This window comes from Theropithecus gelada, chromosome 3 (assembly GCF_003255815.1).
Source record: "Theropithecus gelada isolate Dixy chromosome 3, Tgel_1.0, whole genome shotgun sequence".
NCBI classification, from domain to species: Eukaryota; Metazoa; Chordata; class Mammalia; order Primates; family Cercopithecidae; genus Theropithecus; species Theropithecus gelada.
This window is the reverse complement of record NC_037670.1, coordinates 76,331,798-76,350,767: the sequence shown is the minus strand read 5'-3', so window position 1 is coordinate 76,350,767 and position 18,970 is coordinate 76,331,798. Positions and strand designations below refer to the sequence as shown.

At 42.9% G+C, this 18,970-nt stretch overlaps 1 protein-coding gene across 3 annotated transcripts in view; it reads right to left on the bottom strand.

Annotated features, from left to right (window-relative positions):
* The window catches only part of AOAH (acyloxyacyl hydrolase), a 210,642-nt gene that overhangs the window by 90,360 nt on the left and 101,312 nt on the right, over positions 1 to 18,970 (bottom strand). For all 3 annotated transcript variants that reach the window (XM_025379042.1, XM_025379043.1, XM_025379044.1), the window contains 5 exons: positions 14,321 to 14,381; positions 12,837 to 12,907; positions 11,925 to 11,973; positions 9,438 to 9,486; positions 7,536 to 7,630 (listed from right to left, as the gene is read on the bottom strand). In XM_025379042.1, the coding sequence (XP_025234827.1) occupies positions 7,536 to 7,630; positions 9,438 to 9,486; positions 11,925 to 11,973; positions 12,837 to 12,907; positions 14,321 to 14,381 (325 nt within the window). The remainder of the gene's footprint in view (positions 1 to 7,535; positions 7,631 to 9,437; positions 9,487 to 11,924; positions 11,974 to 12,836; positions 12,908 to 14,320; positions 14,382 to 18,970) is intronic.

Sequence of the window (18,970 nt, the reverse complement as noted above, 5' to 3'; positions counted from 1 at the left end):
GTCTTGAGGAACCCTCATAAAGTATACAGGATGGGAAGGGTGCATCGTCCACTGTTGAATCCAGACAGCTTCTGAGTTTGTCCATCTTGTTTCTTCCCCTCTGTACTTTTCTAGCTTAGCACACTTTCACTAGAATTACAACCAGAATTTTCCTAGCTGCTCTTGCTGCCTGATTCGCCTCTCTCCCCTTCAACCAAATAATTCCATCCTGCCCACTGAAATCAGAGTAAATGTTCTAGAATTCAAATCTGCCCCTTTCTCAGTTTAAAACCCTTCAATGGCTCCTGCTTGCCTTCAGGATAAACTCCAGGCCCTTTGAGATCCGCCTCCCATGCACTTCTCTAGGCTCTTGTCTCACTGTCCCACCTGGTGCTGGATGAGCTTCAGTTCAGCTGCACCGAGCTCCTTCTCAGAAGGCTGGACCCTCTTGCTTTCGAGCCTTTGCCTGTGCTCTTTCCTCTGCTACGGCACTCCTTCCTAGGTTGGCTGGGACCCAACTACCTCCAGCTCTGTTCCTCTGCTTTGAACACAGCGTCTCTCCCTTCAGGCAGCCTTTCCTCCAGTTTACGGGGAAGCGTGTGCACACTACAGCACTGATGGCTCTAGAGCTGCCACTTGCTTGTCTGCATTGCCCCATGGGGTTTTAAGCTCTATGGGCACCAGGGATCTTTCCATCCTTTTCCCCGTTGTCATCAGTCCCATCACAGGGCTTGGCACATAGTAGACCTGGCTAGCATTTGTTGAATTAATTGACACATGAACGGTGCTGTGCTGCTGGGCCTGGAGAGATGTGACTCTAGAATTTTCACCTAAGTTAGAACTGATATTTTGTTTACACTTGCCACAAGCCTGAAAAACCAGACAATGGAAACACGAGGTGTCTGAGCTCAACACACCTCATGGATATTGGCTAAGCCTGGTATTCTTACCTAGGCTGACTCCTTCCACAAATGAAGAGATTCTGTAGATAATAGTTTTTAAAAGTTGGAAGTTTTTTTTTGTTTGTTTTTTTTTTAAAGGACAATGCTCCATAATAGCAAAATAAATAAATAAAATTAAATTAAAAAAAGAATCAGTTTAACATCCTGCTATAGGTGAGTGGTTTAGTAGATTATTGCATGGCCCCTGAAAACGACATTATGGAACAGCAATAAATATAATGAGTATAAAAACAAAGTTGTAATGAGGAAGATACCTATGAATTGAATAAAAAGAGAACTGCCAACTGCAAACTTGCTCTTCTTGTACAGCATGATGTGTGTATATATAATACATATATATACATATATGCACATGGGGGCGGAGTGCTGGAAAGAGTGCAAAAATACTGTGAAAAATTTAAGATGGTGGGGTTATTTTTTACTTCTTAAAATTGGCTCTATTATTGGCATTTTAACTTTTTTAAAAAAAATAAAAAGGATATTAAAAGAATATTTCAAAACAAGCCTGATACTCCAAAATGTTAAGGTGACTCTCTCTGGGTGGTAGTATTAAGGAGGAATTTTAACAATTTCCAAATAATTTCTGTATTTTCACATTTTTCTTAGTCATATATTTAACATATGTAATTAGATAAAAACAATAAAGCATATTTACTCTCTTCCTTCTCCCACTCTGGGCAGTCATGCCTCCTTCCCCATTAGCTTGATTGTGGTCACGTGACTGGCTTTGGCTGTTGGGTTGATGGTGGACAGGGCACGGATTGCCTTCTTGCACTTTGACATCACCATGACAAGCAGACGCTCTGGATAGATTGCCCAGCCAAGAAAAATGAGAGACACGTGGCACACACCTGGGCCCAACCTGAAGCTTTGCGCCAAGACCAACATAGCTCAGTTGAAAACTGCTGATCCCAGACCACCCCTGGATGCACAGGTGAGAAGAAATGATGATTGTTTTAAGTCACTGGAAATTTGGAGTGGTTGGTGGTTATCATTTCGGCAATAACTTGGGGATAAAGCTTCATGTTCAGTATCAACATCCTAAGCAAAATAGATATCTTATTCTTGTCCTGCCTCCTTTTCTTACCAAGTGGCCAGGCTGAGAGTTGCTGGGCCAATTTTTAGCTTGGAGAGGAATGTTAATCTAGAGAGATTTTAATAACCCCAGAACACCAGGGGCTTAAAACAGGTGACAACATGACACTAAAACTGTAGTGTTGTTCCTCCTACCCATAGCATTATTACCATATTGATAAGACTCGTGAATTCCAATGATCGGTTATGCCTGATTTGGGTTTCTCATCAGCCTATTCTCATAAGCATTTCTCAAAACAATTTACTGCCAAAACGTGGGAGTGGGGAGTGACCCAAACCGATACCAACAAATGCTGCTCGACAGCACTTGAATCAGTTCATTGCTGCAAACAGCAGATGAAAACTATTACAATCTAAATTTTACTTGTTAAGTCTCTAGGATAGGGCCAGCTGCTGGGCTTGCTGGAGTGATTTTCTTAAAATGTCTGCTGGGTGGGCCCCTCTTTTTCCTGGAGAATCAGCACACTGCAGAGTGAGCCACTGTCCTCCTGGAGAGTGTGGGCCCCAGGTTATGAAGAGAGACACTCCTTTCCTCAGCCTCTGAGGCCAGGTGCAGGAACAGGGAGGACAAGTACAAGGATTTCAGGCAGCCTCATTAACGATCACCACTGCACTGCCAGAGCCAGGTGTCAATCTACTTTGTCTGGTTGGAATTCAACATACGGGTCCACAACATTTTCATAGCCCTTAGCTCATTGAAGCACATGGCCTTTCCTGACACTGTTACTATCATCATTTACAGAGTCTCTGGTTAAGCAGCTTGTTCAGGATTATGCTGACAGGCAGTAATTCCACCACCTGTTAGTTGTGTGACCTTGGGCAGTCCACTCAACCTCTCTGAAAATCTGTAAAGCGAGGCTGTGTTGTAGAAACACCTACCTCAGAGGGCTTTTGCAAAGATTAAATTTAAAAAATGCATTGATTTTCCTTAACTGGTTTCCTTAGCTATTGCCTAAAACAAAACCAAAACAAATAGAACAAACAAATCTCCAAAATCTTGAATCACAATATTTGGTACATACAAATTCAATGAAGAAAAATGAGAAAAAAAAAAGTTACCTATAATTCCACCATCCAAAGATAGCCAGTGGTAGGTAACATGCAGACCTACAACTTCCCAATTATTTTTTTGTTTGCACACAGACACACATATATTCACAAAATTGGCTCATACATGCTATTTTGTAACCTGCTTTTGTTGCTTAACCAATTATCATAAACATATTTCTTGCCAATAAATGTCTATTAATATGTGTATTAACTGGTTGCACAAAATTTCACTGTACAAATGTAGTATATTTTTACATCCCCTATTTTTTGATTTTCAGTTTCTTTCCTCAGTTTTGCTCTTATAAATAAATACTTCTGTGATGAATATTCCTGTACATATATTCTTGAGCAGATAATTGATCATTTTAAAAGTAAATTTGCAGATGTGAAATTACAGATGTGAAATTTGCAGATGTGAAATTTTTAGTTAAAAATCACAAATATTTTAATGTTGCCTTATACATGTTGCCAAATTGCCTTTCAGAGAAGTTCTAGTAACTTCATCTCTTTTTGGTGAATTAACATGCCTGTTTCACCATATTTTTGCTAAAACTGGGTCTTTATCACCTTTGCCTTTGTTTGTTTGACAATGATAAATGAATTGCATTGTTATCTTAATTTATGTTTCTTACTGCTGAAAATGAAACTTTTATATTTACTGGTTATGTTCTTGATCATTAAAAATTAGATTTTTTTCTTATTGCTATGTAGAAACTCTGTTAATTAGAGGATTTAAATCTTGCCTTATATTTTGTAAGTATTCTAGCTTTACATTTGTCTTTTAATTTTGTGAATCTTTTTGACTTTGTACACATTTGAAAATTGTATGTAATTATATCTAGTTTTTTTGTGTGCTTCCTTTTGCAATATCATGCTTAGAGAGACTGCAGTATTTCTTAAAATATTTTTTTTCCGGGAAGGCATATGTCTTGTATGTTTTCTAAGTCTTTGAATGACTGAGAATAAGCTTCTGTAGTCCTCATGTGAGAACAATAGCTTGGTATAGAGCACTTTCGACACAATTTTTCCTTCTTAAAATTCTGTAGAGAGGCTGTTCCGCTGTTTCCTGAAATTTAGTGTTGAGAGATAAGTCTGATGCCAGATGGGTTTTCCCTCCTAGTATGCTCCCCCGTTGTTGGTTTGTTGGGCAGGATGATTCCAAGAGTTTTCTTTATCCTCAGAATAAATAAGGAAAAGCAGGGAACACAGAGTCTATTTTATACCCTGGCCTGGCATGCTGTGGGGTTGTGGGCTGAAGACAGATTTCCCCAACTCAAGAAAATTATCTTGCATTACTTATTTAGTCACAGCTTCCTCTCTGCCTGATGTCTTTTCTTTTTCTGCAGTTTCTATTCAATTGCCAGGACCGTTCCTGCATACCTCTCCTCTTTCCGTCTTGATTTTCACATCTAGCCTTTCTCCTGAGTCCCAGAATTTCCCCAGCTGCCTGACCGCTTTGCTCTCCTGTTTTCTGCACCATCCAACTTGCAAGTCAGTATTGCCGCTGTATTTTTAGATCAGATAGTTGTTTCACCTCAAGGCAGTCTTCACTGATTTCCGAGTTCTTCTTTTTCATGTGTGCAATTTCCTCTCAATTATTGTTGAGAACCTGAATTTAACATTTTACAAAATGTCACTCTCTTTCCTCCCATAAACATTTTTCAAAAGAGCACTCTTCATTTGTGTTCCTGAGCAGTTTTTATATATATCCAGATGTTTCCCCACTTGCTCATCTTTACAGAGGGAGGTCTATGCTTGCCCAGTGTAGGGGCTTGGGAGAGGTTCAACCAGAGAGTGTTTGAGTTCATATTCAATTTCTTTAGGAAGAGGAAGTCAAAGAAAAAAAATGATAGTTTCTGCAGGTTAATTTCTCTGGATCAGTTTCAGTTTTCTGGGAGAGGGAAGAGGGAAGCGCGTCCATAGGTGGCTGTATGACAGGGCTTCCCCACTGTGCCCATGTCCCTTTCTCGAGGGCAGGGGCACTACCCCTTTCTCTAACGGACAGGGTGGCTCTTGGGACAAGTCTGTTGTGGCAATGCCCTCACATTTTTTATTGTGTTGTTTGACAGGGCCATCCAGAAGTAAAGGCTGCGAGTTGCTGTTCCCCGTGCACTGTGTCAGACCCGGGCAGGGCTTTATGTGTGTGCAACAGTGGGGCCCGTGAGGTCCTCTGCTTAGAAAGGGCCCTGCACTGGGTTTAATGCTGTGCTGTCCCATCTTGAACTTCTTAAAAATCTTATTTTTGAATTTGTGTTATGTGAGTGAAGTCCAATGGGCCAACTGAGTATGTGTGAGGGAAGGGAATTGGAAACGGGGTCGACTCTGGATCCTGCCTCCTGCTATCTCTCAAGATGGCTTCCTGGCCACTCACTCCCCAGCCTGTCTTCCCCTTCTTGCCCTGCAGCTGCTGGACCCTCCAACAAGGTGGCAACTAAATGGTGTCAATGGGGGAAGCCTGTGTTCCAATGTTGCCCTTTGGTCCTTTTGGGAATCTGGGCACAGGCAAGAGGAGGATTGGAGTTGGGCATGGTGGCAGCTGTCACCTGCCCCAGCCGGCAGTGCTGGCATCTGGTGGGCAGGGGAGGCAAACTCATTACCCATCCAAATAATTAGCATGTTCCTGCACAGAGGTTTGAAGACTCTTGGGGGTCAGTCACCTGACTGCTGTGGGTTGGGGAGACAGGCCCTGGGAAGGAGAGATTCCTGGCTTACCTGGGGACCTGTGGAGCACTGGCAGGAGGAGGAACCCAGCAGCTCTCAGGCCTGAGTGTTTCAGGATGGAAGCCTCAGTGCCTGGGAGGGTCTGTACTTGCCCCAAGCATCTCCTGGCCCGAGGAAGTGTTCAGTCTGGTGACCCTGTGCTCCTGGGAAGCCTCTATTCCTCCTTCCAACCTTCCTGAGTCTGGCTTGCCTTTTCTGTCTTCTGGGCAGCTCAAAGCACCCTCCAGGGCCAAGCTACTACATAAGAATTGTGTAATTTTAGTGATTCCACCAGCCTAGGAGTTCAGTGCTGTTACAGTGGCATGTAAAACTGGCATTGCATAATGTGACGATGAACGTAACATTCATGTGAATAATTTAAAAATTTAATTTTTTTTTAGAATGACATTAAATAGTAAATAAGAAAATACCATGACATATTGAGGAAGACTGCCACAGAAGGAAAAGTGTTTATATTTTAGCAGCTTTAATGGAACTTTTGAACAAGTTTTGCTGAGGGCACCTGTACTTTTGTTTTGCACTGAGCCCTGCCAAGTATGTAGCTATCTCTAGGCACAGGTTTTGTTACATTTCCTTGTGATAACTTGTGGCCACAGGAAGCCCCAGCTGCAGGTGACCCATCTGACACCACTGTACCCCCTGCTTGGGTGTGTGGCATTCAGACTGCCCTTCCCTGCACCCTCCAGCTCCCACCCTTTGCCACACAATCTCCCCAGGTGTTTGCACAATTTGAGAGGAAGATAATGGCCCTCCTGATAATGCAGCAGGTGTGTGCTCAGGTGATGAACTGGTAATATACAAAGTTGCCATTATATGTCTACCCTATATTTAGGAGTCGTTCATCTGAGTAATGCATGCAAATCTCTCTTATAGTGCATGATGCCTGATATAGAGTCAATAAATGTTGGTTTCCTTCCCCTTTCTTTGCCTTCTCTGAATCTGTCATTGTTTGCAATTTTGCCTTGTGGCCTTCTTGTTCTTCTTCTTCCCTTCCTCCTTCCTCCTTCCTCCCTCCTCCCTCCTCCCTCCTCCCTCCTCCCTCCCCCCTCCCCCCTCCCCCCCCCAAATACCATGACATATTGAGGNCCTTCTTTGTGAATATATTTTCCTCTGCTGGTTACTTAAAATCTGCTCTCCATGAGTACTGTCCTGGGCCCTTGTCTCTTCTTCTTCTTCTTCTTCTTCTTCCTCTTCTTCTTCTTCTTCTTCTTCTTCTTCTTCTTCTTCTTCTTCTTCATCATCATTAAAAAACCCTCCCAGACAGTCTCATCACTCTTTGGGAATGGATGGCGGGCTTGTCTGTCCCCTGACGCTTTCCACGGAGCACAGCAGAGGCTATCAGGAGCCAAGCAGCCTGCTCTGCCCAGCGCTTCTTGCTTGCTCAGATGAAAAACAAGCTGGACAGGCCCCAGAATGCTTCATCCTGACCTCCACAGGGAAGCTGGCCCGGTGGGCTTTGTCCTTTCTGTGCATTCTCCACCTTCTTGACTCCGCACTACTGCCTTCAGGGTTCCTGGCAGCAGCTGAGCTGAGGCTGGGGAAGTGAGTAGAAGGAACCTTTTGCCATTTGTCTAGGACTGAAATGACTGTGGATATGCTTTTCATGGCAGATTTTGCTAAAGAGGGAAATTTGCACCTGTGTGGAGTTGGCATCACATTTAGAGAGAGCAAGGGGAAACAAAAACAAAGGCCAGCACATCTGGAATGATTACTGCCAAAATTACTTACCAAAGACATCTGCGACGCTGTGATCCATTCAGGAGAGATGTGAAAATGAGCCCCAGCTGAGTCTCCCAGCAAAATGATTCCCCTGGGCTGTGAACCTAAGCAGCACAATTTATTCACATTATTTATGCACTCGAGTAGTTTGGAGCCTCCAGACTGGGTAGTTATGACAGCAGATACCCTTATGTGTATTCCAGGCACCGAGCATTTTAACAGTAGTGCATTACTATTTTTTGCATGTTTGAGAGTGAGGGGCATAGCATTTTGGAGCCGAATGAGATTTCCAGGCCATTGGCGCTGCTAGCTAAGATGTAGAGATGCAGGTGTGTTTCCCAGCTTAGCATAAAACAAACTGCTGTACAACATCTTGAGTGAATGACGGACGAATAAGTGTATCAAAGCTTTATCTGAAACCAGAAATATGCCCTAAATTTTGGTTCTGGAAACTGCTTTCTTGAAAACACACTGATGTCCATTACAATTCACTTTAAGGGTTAATGATCTTATGGAGAAATTGTGATTTTTGAAGGATATTATGCCCTTAATCCATACAGACAAAAACACTGGATAGACAATACTGGCTGATTAATGGAGAGATGGAGATAGAAAGGTCTGCATGCAGCCCTGTTTGTTTGGAGGTTCAGAATCACTTCATCTGACTCTGAGGCCCAACCACATGAATCATTCACCTGTGAATTCATTCTTCTAAATTCCTTAAAATCCTGACTCAGTTGATGCCTCCCAGAGGCAGAGAGAGGCGCCTCCTTTTTCCACTTCCAAACTCCTCAAGTCATGCAAGAGGATGGCCTAGCCTCACCGCAGTGACTCCCCAGCCTGGGCTTCATGGAAACCACTATCTGACCACACAAATGGGGACTGAGGAGGCCCAGGACATCGTGGAGGGCACAGGGAGAGTAGGGTGTAGGGAATCTAAGAGGCTTTGCACCAGGGTTTCACCTAGATCTGCATATATTTCATTCATTGGTTTAGTTGTTCATTCATTCTTTACTCATCCAACAAATATTCCTAAACTGCATAAATATGTAATGAGCCTTTACATTTTCTATTCCTCTTCCTGCCCTCTGAGGGCTTAAAGACAATTAGGCTTTAAGTTAATAGAAGGCAAAGACTATACACTTTTTGTCCAAGAAAACTCAGAACCAAGTATAGCCGTTGGTTAGAATTGGAATCGTTGTTCAGAAAATACCTGTTGAATGAATGAATGAGGTGATTGTGAAAGTGGGGAGAGAAGCTAAAACATAAAACAGTGATGTTACCATCAAGTGTTGGCATCACCAGGAGCATATTTTCAGTCATGTATGGGGTGGTGAGGTTTCCCCAGTGGAACTGGTGGCCCAGATGTTTGTGCCATCTGGGCACTTAGAGCACAGATCTTTTGTCCATCTATTTTTGGGAAGCCCTCATAGGTTATAGCCTGGCAGTCTCTCTCAAGTCATTCAGACATTCAGATACACATCTTTAGCCTAGTGGACAAAGAGACTCATCCCATCAGTAGAAGTCTGGGTGTCTGACCTTGTAGTGTAATTAAAGGGAAATGCAAAAGATTAAAAATGTCAGTTATGACTGCTGCTCATTTTCTTATTTGGAAAAGTGCTGGATTTCCATCGCTCTTTTATCCATTTTGCAACCTAATCATCAAGTAAAAACATCAATTAAACAAATTGTTTTGCTTTTTTAAGATTCTGACCCCTTTCCTACTTTTCTGAACCTTTTAGATACTTTATTTTTTCTGATCTGTCATGAAAATAAATGTAAGTTGGTCAGCATAGAGTAAATCCTAGCATCGAGCACATTCTGACTTAGGTGGTCTGCTCACTTCAGTTTGACTCAGACTAGAAAAGAATACTCTATTGTTATAACCACACTGACATCCACAATTCTTACCTTCACAGAATTTCTTCTCATATGGAATGCCATCTTTTGGATCAATACCCTTTAAAAGAAAAATGATGCGATTAGCAGCTTGGTTTTAAATTTATGAGATACATATATTAAGCTCTCCTAAATGGCTTTAAAAGCACAGAGGCAAATGAGTAGACAAAACCCTTTAAAGTCTCTTAAGCCCCTATTTCAACATAGCAACACCCTGTGTGAGTGAGTCGCATTTGAGAGGAACTGAGGGTGGGACTAAAGAGAGAGCCAGACACTGTACCATTTCATTCAAGGAGATGCTGGGCAGGGTTCTGGGAGAGGTGCCTGGACCAGGGGTCTCACCCCTCAGAGCATAGAGGGCCGACTGAGTGACTGGGACACAGGGTCTGGGTGGATTCCACAGTCTCTGAGCTGGAGGTCTAAGTGTCCTGACATCTTCAGTACCTAAGATTGATGCTTCTAAAGAAGCAATTCTCAAGGGATCCATTTTGCACATTCCTTTACCCCCTGAGGACATTGGCAATGTCTGGAGACATTTTTCGCTGGGGGTGCTACTGGCATCTAGTGGATAGAGGTCAGGGATACTGCTAAATATCCTACAGTTTGCAAGACAGCTCCAACAACAAAGAATTATCCAACCCAAACATCAATAGTGCCCAGATTAAGAAACCTGGAAGTAACACTGGGCCTGTGAATGGGACTGAATTGGCACAGTTGGCATATCCTAAAACCTAAAGGTAAAGCTACCCATTTGTGGAGCTGCTAGTCCTTGGAAGGATTATTCATAGTATTCCAAAATGAAAGCACTTGCTGATCAGAAATGTGTTAATAAGACCGTGCTCACTCTCCAGTCTTTGGAGCTCCCCACGCCCATTAAAACATGAAAGAACCTATTAACATCACACTCAACCCTGGGGTCCCCAGGACACAGTCTGGGCAAGGTTGGACTTCATGGTTGTAAGACTCCCTCTGAGTTTATGATGTTGTGGTTCTGTGAGTGGTGTTTCCTCTGTGGAAAGGGATAGGTATGAAGGTGATATGTCCTTCTCCCATCACTGATGATGAGCTCTGCATCTTGCCTCCCTGAGCTCATGGTGGATTTCCATTGATCTAGTACAGTCTCTCACTTGGCCTTCCTCCTTATATGCGTGGCACACCATATCTGAGACCTGGGTGGGTCCATGGAACGAAGACAGGGCATCACACATTGACTAGTCCCCTTTGTCCTCCAACATGACAACTAAACCTGGGTTTTTCAGAGCAAGAACTGACTTGGAGATCTTGTCACCTTGTGCTCTAAGGGAGATGTCTTCTTCTTCTCCATGAAGAGGCAGAGTGACTAGGGGATAGGGTGGGTGGTGTGGGCTGAGGCACAGCCGTCTCTCATGCTTTCCATATCTTGGAGGCAATGGGACTGGAAAGCACACAGTAGGTGACTGTTAGTGCAAACCTGGACTGTGAGTGTCCCGGAGAGAGGAAAATATTTACGGAAACTTTTTCCTCTTCACTGAAGCAGATAAATGAAGCAACCATTTACAGGCAATTTAGACAATTTATTTAGGTAGGTGTGAAAATAATTGCAATTTTTACCATTAATTACAAAAACTGAAATTACTTTTGCACCAACATAGTATCTTGAAGTTAGAGAATCTTAAGCTTCAGGACCCATCACAGCCCTTGCCCATGTGAGTGCTGGGAGTAACTGGGAGCATTAGCGTATTCTAGGTGGAGAGGGGAGGCCAGGCTGCAATCAGGACATGTTTCCATGTAAACACTTCCAGTAAGTCAGAAACGAGATCTCGAAAGAAAGGGAACTGAATTTCTGAGACTCCAGGAGTTTGTTATGATTTCTGTGATTGTTTTAAAAATTACTCATTTTCCTATTTGATTATGTATTTTTAAGTAGATATTCTTTTTTTCATAAGGAGCCCTCAAATCTTGTAAGCTTAACACCCCACAAACTTGAGGCTGTTGCTGTGTTAGTTTGGCTTTCCTCTTTTCTTCCCCTGGGAGCTGCTAATCCATTATTCACAGGAAACTAGGACACCAGCATTAAATGCCTCAAGGTGTGAGTGGTAGGGTAAATACTGAGTAATTTCTGCTCTGCCTGGGTAGGCTTATGAAACAGGAAAAAAATGGCTGCAACAAAATAAGGACAGCATGTGGTTTGCTCCAACAGCTGTGTGGGTTGCTGTAAAACTTTGTTAACATCACTCTTCATTTAATTTCACACTGTTCAAAACAGTATAAAGGGATTAGATGTGGGTGACCTTAAGCAAGGCTTAAAGGGGCCATGACTGAGAAAGACTCAACTCTCATGACATCGTTGACACTCTTCGTGCATCATCAGGATTCTATACCCCTCTTCTAAGCAGCAGGAAAAGAGTTGCTTTAGGCTGTCGTAGTCTTCCCTGGATCTAACTAAAGCAAATATGTGATGAACTTTGCAGGAGGCAGGAACAAAGGAGAATGGGGTTCAAGCTGAATTTAGTTGCTTACCCAAATGCCATTACAGTTTGAATCCTGATGGACATCCCAGTTGTCTGGCCTAAGAAAAAAACATTAACATTGGTCTTTGACATATGCTTGTCTCTCAGTGGATGTCAGTTTCATGAATGAATGAATGCTACATTAAGTGCCATGGCGAGGCAACAGCATTCTTCATGGAAGAGTGTCACATCCCATTGTGTGTTGTGACATCAGAAGCCTCCATTCAGCTTCCTTGCTTTAACCTTGGTTTGGGTATTTGCCAGAAGCTCTGGACCAAATCCTGTCTTTTTCATCATTGACTACATTCATGGACCGCATTGTTGTGGAACAGTGCCGATGAACACAATGAACAAATCTGCATCCCATTGTGCCCCTAAATGCCCAAATAACTGGTTTATTCAATGCTTTCACACTATAGTCACAACAAAGGCGAGGGCTAGCATATCTATTTTTTGATACCAGAGATGCAATTGAACCTCAGCCCAGGGCTAATGTATGACATGTTTTCCATTCATTAGAGGCTCCTCCTTACTCCCAGAGGGAGAGGTCACTATTTCTGGACCCAATTCTGCATGGAGAACTGATACAGAAGGCTGGATAAGTGTCTACAATAAGATAATCCATTTACATGATTGTTTTTCCCACTTGACTGTAAGCTCCAGAAGAGGAGGCATATTTCTGTTTTGTTTACCAGCCAGCATGATGCAAAGTACTTGGAAAATTGTAGGTCTCTGATAAGCATTTCTTGGACAAATGAACGAATGAATGCCGTTCTTTTTTCACTGAGCTTTACTTCAATCAGAACACAAAAATCTCTTCTCTCTGTAAGTGGGAATCCCCTAGGCTGGGGGAAGGAAATGTGCCTCCTGTTTCCTTTTCTGAAGATAATTTCAAAAATCAGCAACCAGCAGAAATAGTTACCTTCTACCTGGGTACACCGATTCGTCGCTGTCATTACAGTCTCTCCCCCGCCAGTGATAGCCCCGCAGGGTCTGAAATTGAAGAGCACACACAGGAGGGGTTCAGCCCGCTTTGATGTTATCCATGAGGAAGGTCAATCAGAGCTGTCTGAATGGCATTGACATCCGCAGTTTTTAATTCAAATTCAATCTAGGATCACTAAAGAGCACTAAGAAAATTAAGATTAATATGATAAGACATGCTGTGTGAAGTGACAAGTAATGTAACACCAGGGCCAATAACAGGTGGTAGGGTGTGTGCATGTGTGTGAATATGTGAATGTATGTGTGTGTGTGTATGACATTAAGTGCTTGCTTGTATGTGCATGTGTGGGGGTGCATTGTGTGAATGTGAATGTATATGTATGGAGGCATGTGTACATGCATGTGTGTGTTTATGTGTATTCATATTGTAGATGTGTGTGCATGTACACACATGTGTTTCTGTGTATATGTGTTTGTTCATGTATGTGTGTCTACAAGCACCTCTAGAAATAGCAGACCCTTCCAACTTCCCAAAAACCCTCTATTAACCATCAGTCCTCTCAGGCTGTAAAACAATTGGCTTATTTGGCCAAATGATTAATGTCATTGGATAATTTAAAAGTCTCTACACAAATGGTTAATTATGCAGGTTTAAATATTTGACCTCAATGATTTGAATCAAGATTTATAATAATGCCAGATAATATTTTTATTTCCTCCATTCCCAAGTAGAATATCTGAGATTTCCCAAACTTTTGGGACTTTGTGACATGTTACTTTGTTGTTGGTTTTCACAGAGAATACCCTGACATTTTAACTGTTCTGAATCAAATGCACACACACACACACACGTTAAAAAGTAAGTTAAAGTAGATTTAAGAAGTTCCAAAATAATTCACAAAACCTTTCAAGGCAACCATAGCCCTCATGGAGAATTCCAGCTGGAAATGGAAACAAAACCAGTCTGGGCCTAAGATTTACTTCAATGCCTTGTGTATCATAACAATGATACAAAATCCTTAAAAAATGTGAAACGGGTTGGGTGCAGTGGCTCATGCCTGTAATCCCAGCACTTTGGGAGGCTGAGGTGGATGGATCGCTTGAAGTCAGGAGTTTGAGACCAGCCTGGCCAACATGATGAAACTCTGACTTTACTAAAAATACAAAAATTGCCGAGGTGTGGTGGTGTGCGCCTGTAATCCCAGCTACTCTGGAGGCACGAGAAGCACTTGAAACCAGGAGGCAGAGATTGTAGTGAGCAGAGAACATGCCACTGCACTCCAGTCTGGGGAACAGAGTGAGACTTGGTCTCCAAAAAGAAAAGAAATTGTGAAATGATGTGTTGTTCATCAAATTAATAATGCGTTCAAATGAAATTTAGTCCTGTCTTACTAAAGGAAATAAATTTGTAGGAAGCAATATGATGTTAGTGAACACCTGGTTATTCCTAAGAATACTTACTGGGAAAACGCTGTATTTGTCTGAATCTACGTCTTTGAATGGCACAGACTGTTCTATAGCTCTAGGAAAAAGAAAACAAAACAATTGGTGAGCTAAGAAAAAAAGTAACAATGTTGGTGAAAACAAATGGAGAGACATTTTCTGATACAGCTGTGTTGAGTCTATGCCACAGAGGGCCATTCTAAACAGAAAATTAAGAGTCTGTGCGGTATCAGACAGAGCCAGCGAAACTTTGCCAGTCTCTGCTCTTTACCCAACAGAACTGTTTTCTCTCTGATATTAACTTGGCCTATACAAGGAAGTGAAATAATTGAAATGAAATTTTAAAGGGCAAGGGGTATTGATGTTGAGATTCCCAGGAAATATGAGACTGCACTTTGAGTTCAGTCAATGCATGAACTCAGCACTACAAATTGAATTTTTGCCATTTTGCACATTCTGTTATAGAAATCTTTTCTTAAAATTTTACTCCTTTCAATCACTTATCCTGAGAGTCTTGACCATTTAGCTGGTATTAGCTGGCAACTTTCACTCCCATTCATGAGTCTTGGAAACCAAGGACCCTGATGTGATGACTAAATAAATTGATGCCAAAGTCACGGACATCCCATGAGGGAGGATTTCCCCTGTGGAATCCTCACTACCAGGCTTTTCCCAGCTTCTAAATGTCAAACACTGTCTTGGGTTTAGAAAATCACTTACAGAGTAGCAGAATGATATAGTCATATGGCAATGAGGCAGGAAAATAGGGTCTGGAGGCAGGAAACATAAGTCCGATTCACACTTCAGCTATAATAGGAAATAGCCTCTCCATAGGGCAACGCCGTAAATGACTTTGTAATTTGACTTCATCCTCTTCATTGACATAGGGCGTACCCCAAGTAGAGGATATTGAAACTCACAAAAACTCTGTAACTGGGTCTTTGAGCCCCTATTCTCAGGCCTACTTCTACACCGTGGAGAGAACTTTCATTTTCAATAAATCCCTTCATTCCTTCCTTGCTTTGTGCGCTTTGTCCAATTTGTTCAAGATGCCAAGAACCTGGACACGCTCCACCATTAATGGCAAGATGAGGCTTTCTTTGGAGCTGAGAATTTACAGTGAGTAACACAACCTTTTAAGGAATCACTAAATGGTCTTTTGAATAAAGAGCATCTCAACAGTTCTGAGAACCTCAAGGCAAATAAATGCAACCCGAGACCATGCAGAGCCTAACTGGCAGCCTGGAGCCTGTCTTATGAACTCTGGGATGGGACAGAAGATCAGCTTGCAGGCCTCTTTGGTCAAACACTGAAAGGCACTGTGCTGGTTATATTAGCCTCTATGGTTCTATAGCCTGTATTCTACTCTATACTTTTGGGTCTGGGAATTTTGCAAAATACACTTACCAGGTTCTCTTGGGAACTGCACCTGGCACTGGTGGGAAGAGAGAACAGGAGGAGGAGAGGAGAAGTTGTTTTCCCTGACTTTCTCTCTCTGGATGTTCCCTTCAGTGACTCCAGCTCTAGCCACAGTGGGCCCTCCCGAGGGTCCCAGCACCCATGGGTGACCCCTCATCCATGGCTCCAGGACTGGCCCACGTGGCCTCTTGTTTTGCCCCCAGCAACCCCACAGCAAGTGGTCTCCCAAGCCTGAGAACACCAGCTCCTCCCTTTTGCTTCTTCTGTCCGCCTAGGGATACTGGCTGCCTCCTGCAGTCCTCATAGCTGGGTGGCCCAGCCTTCCCCCTTTTACTGTTTCAGGCTTTTTAGCATGTTTTAAAACTGGTAGCTTATATTAAATCCTCCTTGCACAGCTCTGTTTCCTGACTGGACCACTGAGAGGAGGGCCCTGGGATGAGTGAGTGCTAGTTAGGGTACTCTGGAAAAGTAGGGAGTGTGGGGAGTCAATAGCCACTTGGTGGACCCAATGAAGAGGGAGCTGCAAGCTGATGTCATATCACTAGTCCTTCCTACATCCCTGCCCTGGGGGACAGGGGAGGCTGGATCCCTGAAAGGACAAAGCAGCAGGCTCCCTCTTAGTGTCCCTGAGAGGAATTATCCTTTTGAATTCAAGTGCTCTTGCCAGATACTGAGTTGAGCATGGTGGTTCAGTAAACACTCCAGAGTCAGTTGGAGTCGCTGCTCCATCCACCGCTTTCTCAGCAGCTCTGCAATTCTCAGAAGTTTATTTAACCTCCCTGAGCCTCATTTTTAAATCTGTAAAATGTGATTCCTGCCAGCTCCCTCCCAGGGTTTATTGGGAGGATTAAGGGAAACCACATGAAAAGCCCCTGGTATTGGTTCTCACAAAGTGCTTGCAGCTGTGATTATGAGCACCTGCTGTCCGAAACAGGAAATTCACCTTCCCCTTCCATTTGGGGTGGGGTGGGGTGGGTTGAACAGGGCCAGAGAGAGAGCCACCCGCAGGAAATTAGAAAGGTTCTACTTGCTGACTCCACACATCCACACTTACAGAGTGAGTGAGAACCAGCCCTGGGGAAGGTGGAAGCTTATCCAGGAGCAATTCGGGTGTGGGCTGTAGCCAAATTCCACCCCCATGATCACCCACACCTTGATTTTCCCATGGTGGGAGCAGAGGGGAATGAAGCTTCCCCAGTGGGCTCAGAGGCTGTGACGCTGCTTTCCCTCATGCAGGAGAGGAGCTAGGGCAAGATCATTCTTGGGATCCTTCCTGCTCTGATGCTCCAGGGTTTCTAGATCCACCCCATCCCTTGTCTACTCTGAGCTACGAATGGTTTTCTCTCATTTTAATTATCTGTCAAGAAATGCAGATCAAGCTTGGACCAAATGACATGCAGTCATCCAACATCAGTTGTGACTGTTGAGAATTTGGAAAAGGCTTTGAAGGTCACATTTTCTGTGAGACTAGGCAGTTTTCCCCATGTATGTATTTGGCCTCTTGGACAGCGTTTATTTTTCTAGTTGAGAAAAGGAAGATAAAGAAAGAGAGCAAGAGCAAGAGACAAAGACAGATCAACAGAGACAGACAGAGAGAGAGAGAGAGAGAGAGAGAAAGAGAGAGAGAGAGAGAGAGAGAAATGGCATAGACCCAAACAGCCATATTTTCAGCCTGAGAAAGAAAAAAGAGCTGGAGGAAAGGTCTCCTTTGGGCGTGCGCCAAAGCTATCCCCTCCCACCTTTGTTATCTTGGGGGTGAGAGTTTGTCCTTGAAAGAATGAACAAAGAGTGGTCTTTAGGATTGGAAAGCTGATTTATTAACATTTGTCTGCTTACTTTAAAGGCTCCAAGTGACTGACCGAAGCCATGCATTCTAGACATGAGTAGGTAGACTGGGTACTTAAAGTAGCATAAATTGCAACTTGTATAATCTCCACAATCCCTTCTTCACAGCCCACTAATCAAAATTATTTTCCACTTAGCAACAACTTCATTTGGTAGCAAAACTTGACCTGAACTGATACAGGGCAATTTGTAAACTTTGTTATACTTAGTGTGAAAATTCATATATTTCACTCTGAAATATAAATCTGATTGATCAAGAGGTGCCAGGGATAGCAGGTGGGTTATGGTATATGCACATTTATTACTTTACTAGAATATAAAAAATCTGAATTTCAAATCATATCTGGCTCCAAGGCGTTTTGTTTGTTCGTTTTTGTGTTTGTTTTTATAGAGATGGAGTCTTGCTCTGTTGCCCAGGCTGGTCTTTAGCTCCTGACCTTAAGTGATTGTCCCATTCTGGTCTCCCAAAATGCTGAGATTACAGGCATGAGCTAATGTGCCTGACAACTCCAAGGTTTTGGATAAGGCATTGTTGACTTTTACTACAAATTATTTCTGTAAAATTGCATCTGAACTTGATACCTTGCGTATCCTTAGAAATATCTAGCTGTATGTTGAAATGTTCATTCATTCATTCCTTCATTCCACAGGCATTTTGGGAGTCCCTGCTATGTGCTGGGAATCATATTAGATACCGGAGATGAGTACAAGACACAGTCCTACAGTTCCTGCACTTTAGGAACTTGACATGGGCGAGGAAATTAATGCATCAAAAGATAACTATAGTCCTAGATGAAAAATGCTGTAAGAGCGTTGTGCATCTAGAGAGGAAAAAAACGTTTCTAACCCTATATAGTGGAAGAAGTGATCTTAAGGTGAAACCTAAAGGATGTGACAGCATTTTCAAGGCAAGCAATTGGACTGAGGGCAGCGTAGTGGGAAGGAAAAGCCACGAGAATTCTTTCAACGTAGCTCCAGGTTCTGAAATTAGACTCCCTGGGTTTGAATCCCAGTTCTGCTGTCTCCTTGTCAGGTGACTTTACTCAAATCATTTAATCTTTTTGTGCCTCAGTTTTCTTATTTGTAAAATAGAATCAATATCATTAACGATTTCCTAGATATGGAGAGCACTCGAAAAAACAAAACAAAACACATGAGCTCTTACTGTTATGTGCAATAGGAACCCTGATTGCAAGGATGGCTCCTCGGGTGGGGCAGCAGGACTCCGGTGTCTGCTCTCATCATGGTTTGGTATCTAGAGACATCCCCATCCCAATCCATGGCCCCTCTTTGGATGTTCAGATTTCTGGCCACACGGCATTCTATTCAATGACCATGCAGTCTGGTGGTGCTCGCTGCCCCTGCTCTATACCTGCCTGCCACCAGATATTAGGTGAGTGGGCT